At 41.4% G+C, this 13227-nt stretch overlaps 1 protein-coding gene across 1 annotated transcript in view; it reads right to left on the bottom strand.

Moving 5' to 3' along the window:
• The window catches only part of fbxl17 (F-box and leucine-rich repeat protein 17), a 271598-nt gene that overhangs the window by 22294 nt on the left and 236077 nt on the right, over positions 1-13227 (bottom strand). The window contains exon 10 of the mRNA XM_042487705.1: positions 1937-2079. Coding sequence (XP_042343639.1) covers positions 1937-2079 — 143 coding nt within the window. The remainder of the gene's footprint in view (positions 1-1936; positions 2080-13227) is intronic.

The raw sequence follows: 13227 nt of genomic DNA on the forward strand, positions 1-13227 counted from the left end.
CACTGATGTTCTTGTCGCACTTAACGATCTCCGGACAGGCATTTTTATCAGAAAAATCCATAGGGGTCAACCTCGAGGCCGTGACACGCAGATATCACTGATTTTATAATGTAGAAATAAAAATGATGAGTTCCCAACCCGGTGAAAGGCCTCGGCTGTAAGTCAAAATCCCTCCTCCGTCCTTTTCTTCCCTGCCAACTTCACTTGCACTTTTTACTGCAGAGCGGGGGCTTTTAAATTTGTTCAGCCCAAAACCCAAATGTAAAATTTAGCCTCAATCTGAAAACGAAAGGCTCATTAAAACATACTGTTACACTCACCATATGCAGGCCCACCAGCATTGGGATTATGGCCTGTGCAGTGTACCAAGCTACAATACAAGACACTGCACTAAATCAGTACAGGCTAAAGTTTTTGGGTTAAGGCAGCTGCTCACTTTCCCTTCCTTGTCTGCCCTCATCCCACTCATGTCAGACTGAATGATCCCGCACTAAGTGGATGCATCTGTGTGGTGGGAGCTCCCCTGAACCAATTGGAGGGGTGGGTGGAGTTGTTACCATGGCACTACCACTAAATGTGCCTCCATCAGGTTAGTGATTGGATGGGTAAGAGGCCAGAGGAGAGTTTAAGGGTGACTTTGGAAAGATCGTCCCTCAGACCCAGAGGCAAGTAGGTCTGAGAGGGGTCATTGTGTCACTTTACTTCTGTTATCACCCAACTGGCTGATCACGCGGACATACTGGGCACAGGCAGCAGTGGCTTAGCTGCTCCACACGCTCTCCTCTGGATACTTTTTACTGGCCAATTGCCATAGCCTGGGTCTTTTGAGGGTTCATGTGCATGTGTTGGATTATTTCTCTGTGTTTTGCGTGTGGACCAGAGTTGGGCAATACAACATAAGATGACAGAAACGTGCCAACTACCAGACATTTTCAATTAATATTTCTACCAAGGTAACAATCTCCTTAAAGTATCTGGGGTATATAGGTGAACTAAGAATAAAAAAACAGAAAATTATTGATGAATTGAAGTAACAGGGGTCAACATTTAATGACAGCAAAACTTTCAAAACATGCACAAACTCTCACACAACTTTTGCGTTTTTCCCAAAGAGATGACTCTTTTCAACGGGTAACTGAACTGAGAGTAAAACTTATCCATGCGCTCTTCAAAACCAGACTCCATTAACAAAAGTAATAATTTTACCTCACTGAACACCGGAACTGCTGGTTCTCAGCTACCTCAGTGAGTTTTTTTGTGTTGTTGTGTGACTTCGATGAGTCTGAACCAGACCCTTTAAAACACCAAAGTCCCAAAATAATGCGAATACACAAACTGATCAAGGCAGCATTAGACCTGCAGCTCCTGTGTTCAGAGAGGCAAAATTACTGTTTTTGTCAACAGAGTGTCGCGCTGAAGGGAAGCACAGTTAAGTTTCACTTTCAGTTAAGTTCCTCAGAAAGGGCTGTCTGTTTTGGAAGTACGACTGGATAAATGAGGCTTGGCTTACACAGCAAGAGATGTGTAAAAGTTTGTGAACAGATGTTTTGATAGAGCTTTGCTGTTGTTAAATGCCTTACTTGCCTGACTTAAATTAATCTGAAATTTCATCCATTTTTTAGTTCTTCATCCACTATGGAGGCATGGAGAAAAAAGCAAGAGTAATTGATATACAAATAGTCATTAGGGAGCTTAAGTATTTCTTTAAAGTAGGGCTACAAGTCATGATAATTACCATTAATCCGACAATTATTGGTCTTCTGCAAATTCCTCCCAATATTCTTGCTGTACACGTTCAAAAGTTCTATTTGCTATGTTTAAAAACATCTCGAGATGCCTCTTTTGAGAGTGCACCACACATACAGTGCAGCAGTATACTGTATTGTGCTGACAGTCAACCAGACAGCAGCAGACATTATGAACTGAGCCTTGTTACCTTGTCACATCTCATGAGGCCCAAGTAGCGGAGGGACTTGCTGCTCTGAGCGATCTGCGTGGCTCCCTGGTCTGTGATGTCCTTACACCAGCCCGCATCCACAGTCTCTATGGTACTGCTGTACTGGCCAATGGCTATCAGAGCTGTGGACACAGGAGGAAGACAGAGAGAGGGGGGCGAGGAGGAAGATGGGGAAGGAGGGGGGAGAGAGAAACAAGAAAAGGTGTTAGTCTGACAACCTTTCTCATGCAAATGTGGCAGCATAGGCCTCCCAAAGAGACGCACATAAATTCGAGATAAAACCAGGGCAAGTCATCTGGCCAGCTGTGACACATAATTTCAATGTTTGCACAACACCTTGAAAATATATGCATACACACAGGGTTACACACTGAAACACACACATACAAATCTCGCACACACCCATGTTTGCTCAGACTGCTGCAGGATTCATCCATTAGAGCTTTGGCATGAGTCACAGCACTGAAAGGCAATGACACCGTGCCAGGGTAAAGTGTGACTCCATGCCAGTGTATGATTTAATTCTGCTTGTGTGTGTGTGTGTGTGTGTCTGTTTACTGCTGCCAGGGCAGAACATAGCGCCAGGGTAAAGAGTATCCACCGAAACAAATATCTGTCAGTGTCTGGGGGCTTTGTTACACCTCAGAGCATGTGTGCATACATACCTTCACACACACATATACACACACATGCAAGTGTGCACACATGCATGCATGCGCCCACACCGCGCGCGCACATGCACGCACGCAGACACACACACACACACACACACACACACACACACACCATATGTGTTGTTCTTTTGATACTGTCTTCATTTATTTTTAAGCAGGTAACAAATTAAAATGTTGAGCTGACAAACAAGATGAGATTAAATCTTCTGTAATCTATCTCATACAAAGACATACTCTGTTGCATTAACACACACACACACACACACACACACACACACACACACACACACACACACACACACACACACAAAGGGACACAACAATCTTCTCATCAATCTTTGACCCGTCAATCGTTGGGCAGATGGAGGAGACCTGTGCTCCACCAGTCGATTGATAGTGCTGCTCGGTGATCGATTGGCAGGGCCTGAGCTTTGTTCTCTCCTCTCTCACAACCATCACTAATGAGAGTGGGAAGGGAGGAGGAGGAGCGAGGGATGAGAGAAAGATGAAAGGAGGAGAGTAAAGACAGAGAAAGCCTTTGACAGCACCTTCAAATAGTTACTTAGCCCTGATGTTGTTTTTTCATTTGCAGAAATCCATTTCACTTCAAACTTTTTCACAAACAAGCTTGAGACTCAATCGTCTGCACTTCAACAAGGCCGGAAAAATTAGTTTTACAAAGTTGTTTTTATCTTGAAACCTTTTCCTCTCAACCTTTCACACTTTTATCACCAGTCTTTTTCAAAATACCTCCACATAATGGTCTTAAAGAAACAGTTCACCCCAAAATCCAAAATACATATTTTCCCTCTTACCTGTAATGGTAATTATCTGTCTAGATCATTCTACAATTCTACAATTTCATTTAGCAGACGCTTTTATCCAAAGCGACGTACAACACAAGCATTAAAGACTCAACAGCAATGTCTCTTTCCAAAAAATCCTGACCCAGTAACTCAAGATAATCCACAGACTTTGTTGTAAGCCATTTCATATAGGAACCATTTTGTCTCTCCCAAACTAAAACCATCAGCTTTATCACCATGCAGAAAAAAGTGTTCATCGACTGCTACCCCACTTGAGCAAGCTAAGAGAGAGCAGGCAGACATCTCTATGGCTGATATCTCCAACACTCTGCAACTCACACCAAAGCAATCCAATTGACAAACAGCACTATAGGTATGTAGAAAAACATGCATTTTTCACTTTGGGGTGAAATGCCCCTTTAAATACCATGCAGTCAGCAGATTGTTGCTGTCATTGCACACTGGATAAGAATAGTTGTGACTGCCGATATATACAAGTGTGTGCTTACACTGTGGAGCCAGAGCTTATTCCCACAGGAGAAGGGAAATGAATAATCTTATGCTTTTTGAATCAACTGCATGTATTTAACCTTCTTTCCGTCTTTCCAGCTGGAGCTATGTAATGTAGAGGGTTTCCTCCACACACACACACACACACACACACACACACACACACACACACACACACACACACTCTCTCTCTCTCTCTCTCACTCTCACTCAAACACACACACACGTGCACACACACACACACACACACACACACACACACACTACAAACCATCTTGTGTACAGTATGTAACATATGTAATATATAGCTTTGGGCACTCGGAGTGCTCCACATGTGGTTCCCTTTGTGCTGCAGCATGCTCTTGGATGCCATGCATAATGGCACATTATGACTGAACAGGCAGTAACATGGCTTTGAAGCTACAGAACGTTTCATGTAATATGGCACCATGGGGAAGAGGCTCTATCAGGCCAGATGGGTGAACAGCACACCGAGTAACCATGTTGTTTTTAGACTAGTGCTGACCCGGTAAAGTATTCTAAAAATGGAGAAAGTTTTGTTTTTGTATGCGTGCTTGAGTGTCTGAGAGACTGGAAACACATCAAGTGACTGGCTCACCATCCTGTTCCCCTTGTCATGTCCAATCACATGATCCCAAACTCGATTACCTGGGCTCAGACCTCTCGTCTTATGTTAAGAAACACATATTGCTGCCGTTAAAGCCTCCTTGCAGAGCGATTGGGAGGTTTTTCTGAGGAACACGAAGGTCAAATAAAAGAGGAGAGCTTCACAGTTAACCGAACCAAACAACAGAACTGCCTCTACTTCCCCTTCAGCAACTCCAGGTCCCTGTTTCTTCCACTTCAACCTTACTTCTTTCAACCTGACAAAGTGAGAGGATTGAAGCAGACAGGTGCCTACCACGGTGAATGTATAAGTGTGAGTGAATACATTGTCCATGCATTTCCTGATTACTGTGCTGCACTCCCCTAAGCACACAACCTTCCTACTCCAAATTGCTGCATTACAGGCTCCGGACTTTATAAAGAAAACATGTGGCAGTTTGAGATAGCCGTGGGGAGAATGAGACGAGCAAATAACACTAAACATCATTTTGTTATGCTCTCAAGTTGGTCAACTGGAGAGTCAGATAATGCCTTTGTCAGAACGAGCTAAGTGTGAGGCTATTTAGACTTGTTTAGTACTCTATCAACAAGTTCATCTGGTCGCCATTACAGTCTAATATCCTTGTGTGCTCGGCTTCTCTCCCTCTGCCTTTGATCATCTATCAGGAGACTGTAAACTCCAGCTACTCCTGGTGGCAAATGGAAATCGTTGGCTACTTTTGCAAAGCAGGAAAGCTTTCAGGGAAAGCTTTTAACTACAGTCGAGCAGTTTTGTTCACCTTGTCAGAGATAGAGAGTTCAACCGGAGCTTGGTATCTTTGTTTGGAAGAGAGTACATAATTGTACATAGAAAAACATGTAAATAGGTGTTTTTTTACGATGGTCTCACAATAATCATACTATAATTATCTTTGTGCGAGAATACAATTGTGCAGCATTCTTATGATGAAATTGTGAAACTACAAATGAAAAAAGAGTGGCACATCTTTGCATAATGCTTACACACAGGTGCCCACACACACTACCATTCAAATACATTTTCACACTTTGAGTTAAATCTTGATCATGCAAATTCATTTGAAATAAATAAATAAATAACAGAGAACAGAAGGTTGCCAACACCTAGATCATTGAATAGTAGGAATTTTACAGTAAACAGTACTTTGTTGACGGCATGTCTTTTGGGAAGGTCAACCAATTAAAGGATACTTCACCTGTAAAATGACCATTTGTGTAACAATTACTGACTGTGTCAATTTATGAAGACATTTTCTTTTCTGCATGCCTGAATAGAGAATCCAAAACACCCTTCATGAATTGAAGCAAACAGTGTTTAACAACAGCAAAACTATACAAAAAAATTTACTTCACAAACTTTCACACAACCCGTGCATTATAACCCAAGTCTCATTTACCCGGTTGTATGTTCAGTGCTTTCCTAACACATACATTTTTGCTAAAACATTACAATTTAAAACACATCAGTACAAACAGTCCATGCATGACAGAGGAGCATGCCTGGGCATGTGTTTGGGAAGTACTGAGCATACAACTGGATAAACGAGACTTGGATTATACTGCACAAGTTGTGGGAGTGATTGTAAACTGAGTTTTTAAATACTTCTGCTGTTGTTAGGTGTGGACCAAATAAGTCAAATATTACAACATGCTGATTGCTGCAGATGCTGACTTACACTGATCAATACTTAAACCAAATTTTATTAAGTCAACATAATTTCATATTATTATTATTTTTTTAATAATTAAAATTTCTCATTCTGCTTTTTATGGTAGTTTCATATTTGCAATTACATTGCTTGCCATTTAACCAAAAACTGTTAAAATATAAGGTTTTCAAAAACTTTTGACTGGCAGTGTATAAGGGACCATAGGAGCAGGAAATTGTCTTTCCTTACTGATAATGATTTTCTGTCTGAGAAATAGATGAAGTGATATGCAAGAGAAGTTAAGGTGAAAAAGAGGTGGAAGAGTCAGAGGAGAAGAGAGGGGAAAATCCCATTCTGGCAGCAGGAGCTGTGACTGAGTGGTGACTACACACTCACAGACGGTAATGAGGACACACTCTGCTGCCCTGCCTGAAAATGGCTTTAGGATCTGGCTGTGTGTGTGTGTAAGTGTGTGTGTATACACTCCCCCTTTAGTGTGAAAAGAAGCAGAGAGAGACAGAGATTGACCTTAAATCCCGGATATCATTCATTCTGAGCATGGCACATTTCACCTGCCTTTTACCAAATCGGTCGTTTGGGGATAAAACTACGTCATCGCACAAGAAACAGGTGGGGATCACATTTAAGACCAACTGCTTCGGTTTATTTAAACCTCTTCTGAGATTTGGGACAACATATCCTCTTGTCAATCAATCAACAGATCAATATAAAGAGTGTCATGGATGATGTAGTGTCTTTAGGAAAGGTTTTCCTGAGTCAAATCCTGATCCTGCAGCTGCTTATGATGGTAAGTCTTGCAGTTCTTTCATAAAAACTTTCCCAAATGTAGGTGTTAAGCCCTACTTGTGGCTTTCAGTTAGAAACAAAGGTGAAAAATGTCGAACAAAGGTGAATAACCAAGTAAAACCCTAAATCTTCGGTGTTCCATTAACTTAAACATTATCTCCAGACAGAGATTCATAACCTATTACTTTCCCATATCAGGCACAAGCTGTTATCAAACGCCATAAATAGCAGATTTATCCAAACACAGGAGCGGCTTTAGGCTAAGGTAACCGCACTCTAACAGCGGGGTCAGGAGTTGGTCAATCCTGTGATGACCGCAACGTGAGAAGAAACCTTCCTTAATCAGCTTATTTCTCCTATCTCTGTACCTGACCTCATAGCTTCAGGGGTTAAGCATCTTTTACAGGCTTATTAGATATTCACTTATTACATTCTCCTAAATGATGGTGTGCCATTACTGCTATCTTATTGCTCTGAAGCCATCCCTATGCCTGTCTGCTGTAACCCTATACGCCATATTTTAGCCGCTGATGAAGACAGAATGCTTACGAAAGAAGTGATGGTATATGCTTAAGATTTACTGTGGTGCACTGTGTGCTGAGTGTGTGTGTGTGTGTGTGTGTGTGTGTGTGTGTGTGTATGAATATGGCAGCAGGGACAACACAAAAAAGGCTTATTATGGCTGATGTATTCCAGAGAGCACAACTGTCATGTCTAATGTGAAAGACATTCACTTGGTTCTTTGTGTTGCGTTTAAAAACTTGGCCTCAGCTTTGCCCTCTCTGCTGTGCTGCTGTTTGCCCAAAACCAAAAGAAACCCCCTTTTCACTTCTCATCCTTTTAAATTGTGGAAGTTGCAAGGGATGCAAAAGCTATTTTCTCAGTGGATATTACAATCTGTATATTTTTCCTCCCTCTTTAGCCAACGCTCTTACCAGTACTGACATGCAGTTTTGCAAGAAAGAGGTCAAGTTGGTTTCAATTCTGGTATATTTTGTAAGATTCCTGAAAAGAAATGTTACATAAATTCCAACAGGGGTGCAAGACGCCAAGATAAAACTTTCATAACTAGGGTTTGGCAAGAGGTCAACATAAGTCCCTCACTGTCCAGTGTTCCTCATGGGACCTAATTTTAGAAAAAAAAGTACAGTAGTGAACAGCAAAAGACAAATCTTTATCCAATCTTAATTGCGCCATGAATTATACATGATTTTTGTCAATTCAAAAGATGATTTTGTAAGTCAAGAAAGTCACAGTTTTTCATAGGCTTGTCATAGTACCATGTAGTTTTGTGTGAAACTTATCACTGGTTTTTAATTCTTGTCTCACACAATACACATGAACAACAAAAGCCAGCTATGTAACTGTCCCTTTTTTTTCCCTCATTCTGTGCGCCCTCTCTAAATTCTGACATTTCTGCAGGTCCTTTAATGCAATCAAAACTCATGAGTTATTTTTATCCTGCAGCAGCAGTTTGAATTGTGGTGTGGATAATTGGTCAGTTGAACTGGTCACATTGTGGCAGCCTGCCACAAATAAATGAATGTGTGGGAAACTCTGGCTCTTGTGAGTATATCCCAGTATGAAACAACAACAGGTATTACAGAAAGAAAGTTATAACATCACCTTCAGGATTTGCATATACAATATAGTTATGTATTTAAACAGTCTTATACTTCACCACTTAAACAACAACTGCAACTTTCTTGACTTGAAAAATGTTAGATTGACAAACATTAGTTTAGTTAACCCATGGGACCTTGCTAAACTCTAGTTATGAAATGTTTCTCTGAAATTCTTGCACCCCTGTCAGCATTTGTGTAGCTTTTTCTTTTCCGAAATAAGTTCCCATGGTGGACCACCAAAAGGGGAGGAACTTTGCCTCTCTATAAAAGACAATATATGGCCCTATTAGTTTGTCATATAAGCCTAAAAGAATCATTCTTATCTGATTATTTTATCCAGAATGTTTCTAAATTTACCCTGAAAGCACAAATACTGTAGCAGAGGATTATTTCCATATCAACCACACCTAACAATAACAGTATCAAAAGTTTATTTGCATGAACAAATGCGGAGGAAAACTCGAGTTTTGATGGCTGCGCTCTGTACCCTATTCTAAGTGAGTGCGTGTATATACACATGTGCATGTGTTTCCTTGTGTGTGGGTAACATGATAATCATTCGTGTACTGGCTGTCAACATGCACAGAACTGGGAAAACACTCTCACAGCAGTGTGTTTACATGCATGTAAGTATGCATGCATGAGCATACATACATCATTCAAGAGTGTAAAAACTGTGTCAGGAGACCTCAATGAGCACCATGTGGACGTCACTTAACTCTTTTTGATGCCTGTGTGACCTGGCCGAGCATCGGCCTCACAGTCTGATTGATTAACACACTATGCTTATCTTCAAAGTACTCAAGTGAACTGACCGGGGTCACACAGAGTAGCAAAACTAATGCGGTAAACAACATGCCAAATAAAGCACTTGAAATACTCACGCAGGGAAAAAAGAGAGGGACTGTTGCTTTGGCCTGTGGTGAACTGAGAATTAACAAATTAAATGCTGTGAGAACTAGAGAGAACTCGAGAAGGCATGCAGACTATCCTTCAATTTAGAGGCGAAACAATGCTGCTGCTGGGCTGAGGACATGAACGTGAACTTGACGTGAAAAAAACTGACTTGAATCTTCCGAGCCAGATGATATATTCAGATTTAAAAGGAAAGAAATAGAAAAAGGGAATAGGAAAGAGAAGAAAATGAGAGAGGCAGAGGTTCTGCGAGGTGACGTTCTTTGCCCTGACATTTTGGGCAAACGCAATCAAAGGCCAAGGGAACTGAAATGAGCCAGGCTCCGCGGAGAGACACAGGAGAGAGGAGGAACAGATTGAGTGCGACACAAGAAGGAGGGAGAGCACTTTATGGTGGGACATGCTCGATCTGGGAAATTAATTAGCCAGAGGGCAGGGAGAAGGCAGTGTGTGTGTGAGCGCTGAGGGCATTTTCCCAATCAGCCTCTGATATGATGCAAACCAGCTGACACATACTGTTTTGTGGCAGTGTGTGCTTGTATGGTTTTATGTGATTTCTGGATATGTGTGTGTGTGTGTGTGTGTGTGAGAGAGAGAGAGAGAGAGAGAGAACCAGAGGCAATCAGCAGACCCTGAAATGTTTAAGTGGTGAGGTAGAGACAGTACAACAAAAAAAGTGACTTTGATGTTTTATGGTGGTCTAGCATCTGAAAATAATACACTCACTCACACACACACACACACACACACACACACACACACACACACACAGTCTGTTTTAGTGGTTGATGTGCGATAACCTTGTGGAGAGGATGTGAAGTTTGGAGAGGAAGATTGGAAAGGTGAGTGAGTGGCAGCGAGAGGGAGAGATAGAGGGGAAGAGTGATGGGCAAGGACAGATAGACAGAGTGAAGGGGTGATAAGGAGAGATGGAGCTATCACAGAGGTGACCTACAACAGGCTTTCCTTCACCACAGAGAACAAGCGCTCGTCACCCACTCACAACACACACGCACGGGTCAACGGGACACTTAACAGGTCGCCATTATTCATCAGGACTCAATTACGCTAAACACACTATGGTCTGAGATAGGAGCAGTCGACTTTGGCCAATTTAAAGGGAATTAAAGTAAGAATAACAAGATGCACTCACAATTCAAATAAGAACCTTCAAACAGTGATCATTTATTATCAGGGCTGCAGAATACTGGAAAAGTGGTCCATATTGGATGATCATGTACGTCATGATTTGCGTCTAACGCCATGCGACATCGCTCCTGTGCCTCTGCTCTGCCTGGCTTGCTTTTCTTCCTCCTCCTCTTGCAGGAAGTGGGCTGGCAGCGAGCAGGTCATTAGTGAACCGGCTCACCTGGACTGATGAGCTGGCAAGCCCATAATACTGGCCTGTTCAGTCAGCCTTGCTCTTTCTTTCTCTCTCTCTCTCAGCTCCCCATGATGTGCTGATTTGTTGATTTTTTTTCTCCTTTCTTTTAGCATTCAACACCTGTACAATATGCTCCACTCACATACATTACTGATGTTATTGACTGTTCACATATCTGTTTAATAAAGTGTTTGATTTTTTGACCTCCAGATTATTCTGTGCTTTTCTTCCCTTTTATGCCTGGACTGTGAGCTATGGGCAGCCAACAGTCAGTGCCAGCGCAGGAAGTATCACGCTCCACGTCTAGTGGGGAGGGAAGACAGGGTGTGGAAGTCTGTGCAGTATACAAACAGGTAGCACCACTAATGCAGGAGAAACAAAGTCATTTGTTTTGCTACAGGAACCATTAAGATTTGTGTTTTTATTACTAGTTATTTTTCTCTATACCTGAACTGATTGTTTCACTTGCCAATCATACCGTACTGCAGCGTTTCTCAAACAGTGAGGCCTGCACTTCTAAATGGACCTGCACTTGTATAGCATTTTTTTTAGTCATTCAACCATTTAAAGGTCTTTCACACTATGAGTCACATTCACCTTTTCACAAATACATAAATACAGTATAATGGTCGAGGCTACCGTATAACTTGCCACCTGCTACTCAGTTTTGAAACATGGAACAGCCATCAGGAACCATTTGGGGATCAGTATCTTGCCCAAGGATACTTCAACATGAAGTAACATCTGCATGAAAGGGCCAGGGATCAAATCACCATACTTCTGATTAGTGGACGACCCACTCTACCTCCTGACCCACTGCCACCCTCCAGACATGACAGGAGGGGCGCTTGACCCAGGTGAAAATAAGTTGCTGTACTAATGTCAAAACATTAGTACCTCAAAACATAAAGCAATGTCATTGTGGAACAGGAAGCAAATTGTGCTTTTACAATAGCAATGCAATGGTGTTCAATGGAAAGATACCCTGTAGGTTACAGATCAGACAATTATTTGACATGGACAAAAAAGAAAAAAAAAAAAGGCAACGCTTCCCAGCAGTTTAGTCTATGTGATACGCAGGTATACGCCATACATCCACTTAGAAAGCACCAGGATTTTGGTATAACCACTTAAAAATGCACTAGACAGCTGCTTGGGATCGGAGCAGAAGAGATGTTAGCCGTGAAGCTGTCAAGTAGTGATAAATGCACAGTGCAGGTTTCAGTTTGTCCATGAATAAATGCTGTAGCTCCTCCAGACCTTAGTAGTGAGCTTTTTGGAGAAATAACTCACTCATGCCTTAGTACAATATGAACTCATAATCCTACAGAGCAGATTTCTCCCAAAACAAAAAGATTTGCAGCATGTTCAGATACATAACAATGTGAACATAAAGTAATAACAGCATGGATTGGTGAAGGACTGTGAAAACAGAAGAAAAAGTATTCAGAGTTCAATGTGGGCGCTTTCGAGACAAAGAAGACAAAGTGCCCAGCTGATGGTAATGCTGTCATCATTTTCTTGTGTGTGTGTATAGGGGGATTGTTATTTCTCCATGGAAAGTCAAAGTTTAGAGACACTGAAGGTTGTATGTGTAGGTTTGCGACTGCTGGCTGTCACCAGATCTACAAAATAAATCTAGGTGTAGAAAATGAGAGAGCAGTGCATATTCCTCATTCAGTACCTCAGCTGGCTTACTCTAAAGTAAGGGTCTTAACCCCCAGCTGTTCCAGTGAAGCTGTTCAGTGGCCAAAAGATCAGACTGAGACTGAACTGGGCAGCTTCTAGGTGTGAATGTGTGTCAACTTGAGTGTGAAAAAGAGATTTCAAAATGAAACTTTTGTGGATAAATAAAAGTAAATAATGGTTTAAATGTACAGTGATGCAGTTTAAAAAAGCTAAAACTTTTTTTATGTGGCCCTAATAACACAAGATTGTATTTTATTATTTATTTTAATTTGTGCTATTATACCAACCTACAACTATCTTTGTATCAAAAAACGAGGGACATTTTTTTCAGTACAACATTTTTGTCACAACAAAGTTTGAATAATTCTGTTTCTTCCTCACTCTCAACAGCAGGGTTTTTGAGATTCTGACTCATTTTGTTTTTGAAAGTTTTACTTCGACCGTTCCATCACTCCATCACACATTAGAAGTATTTTCGTGCAGAGTTCATTTTGTGATGTGGATTATGTCACCTTGTCATTCACTGATACAGTTTTGGAAGAAATTGGGAGTGACTTGGATCTATT

This window comes from Plectropomus leopardus, chromosome 6, assembly GCF_008729295.1.
Source record: "Plectropomus leopardus isolate mb chromosome 6, YSFRI_Pleo_2.0, whole genome shotgun sequence".
Classification (NCBI taxonomy): Eukaryota; Metazoa; Chordata; class Actinopteri; order Perciformes; family Serranidae; genus Plectropomus; species Plectropomus leopardus.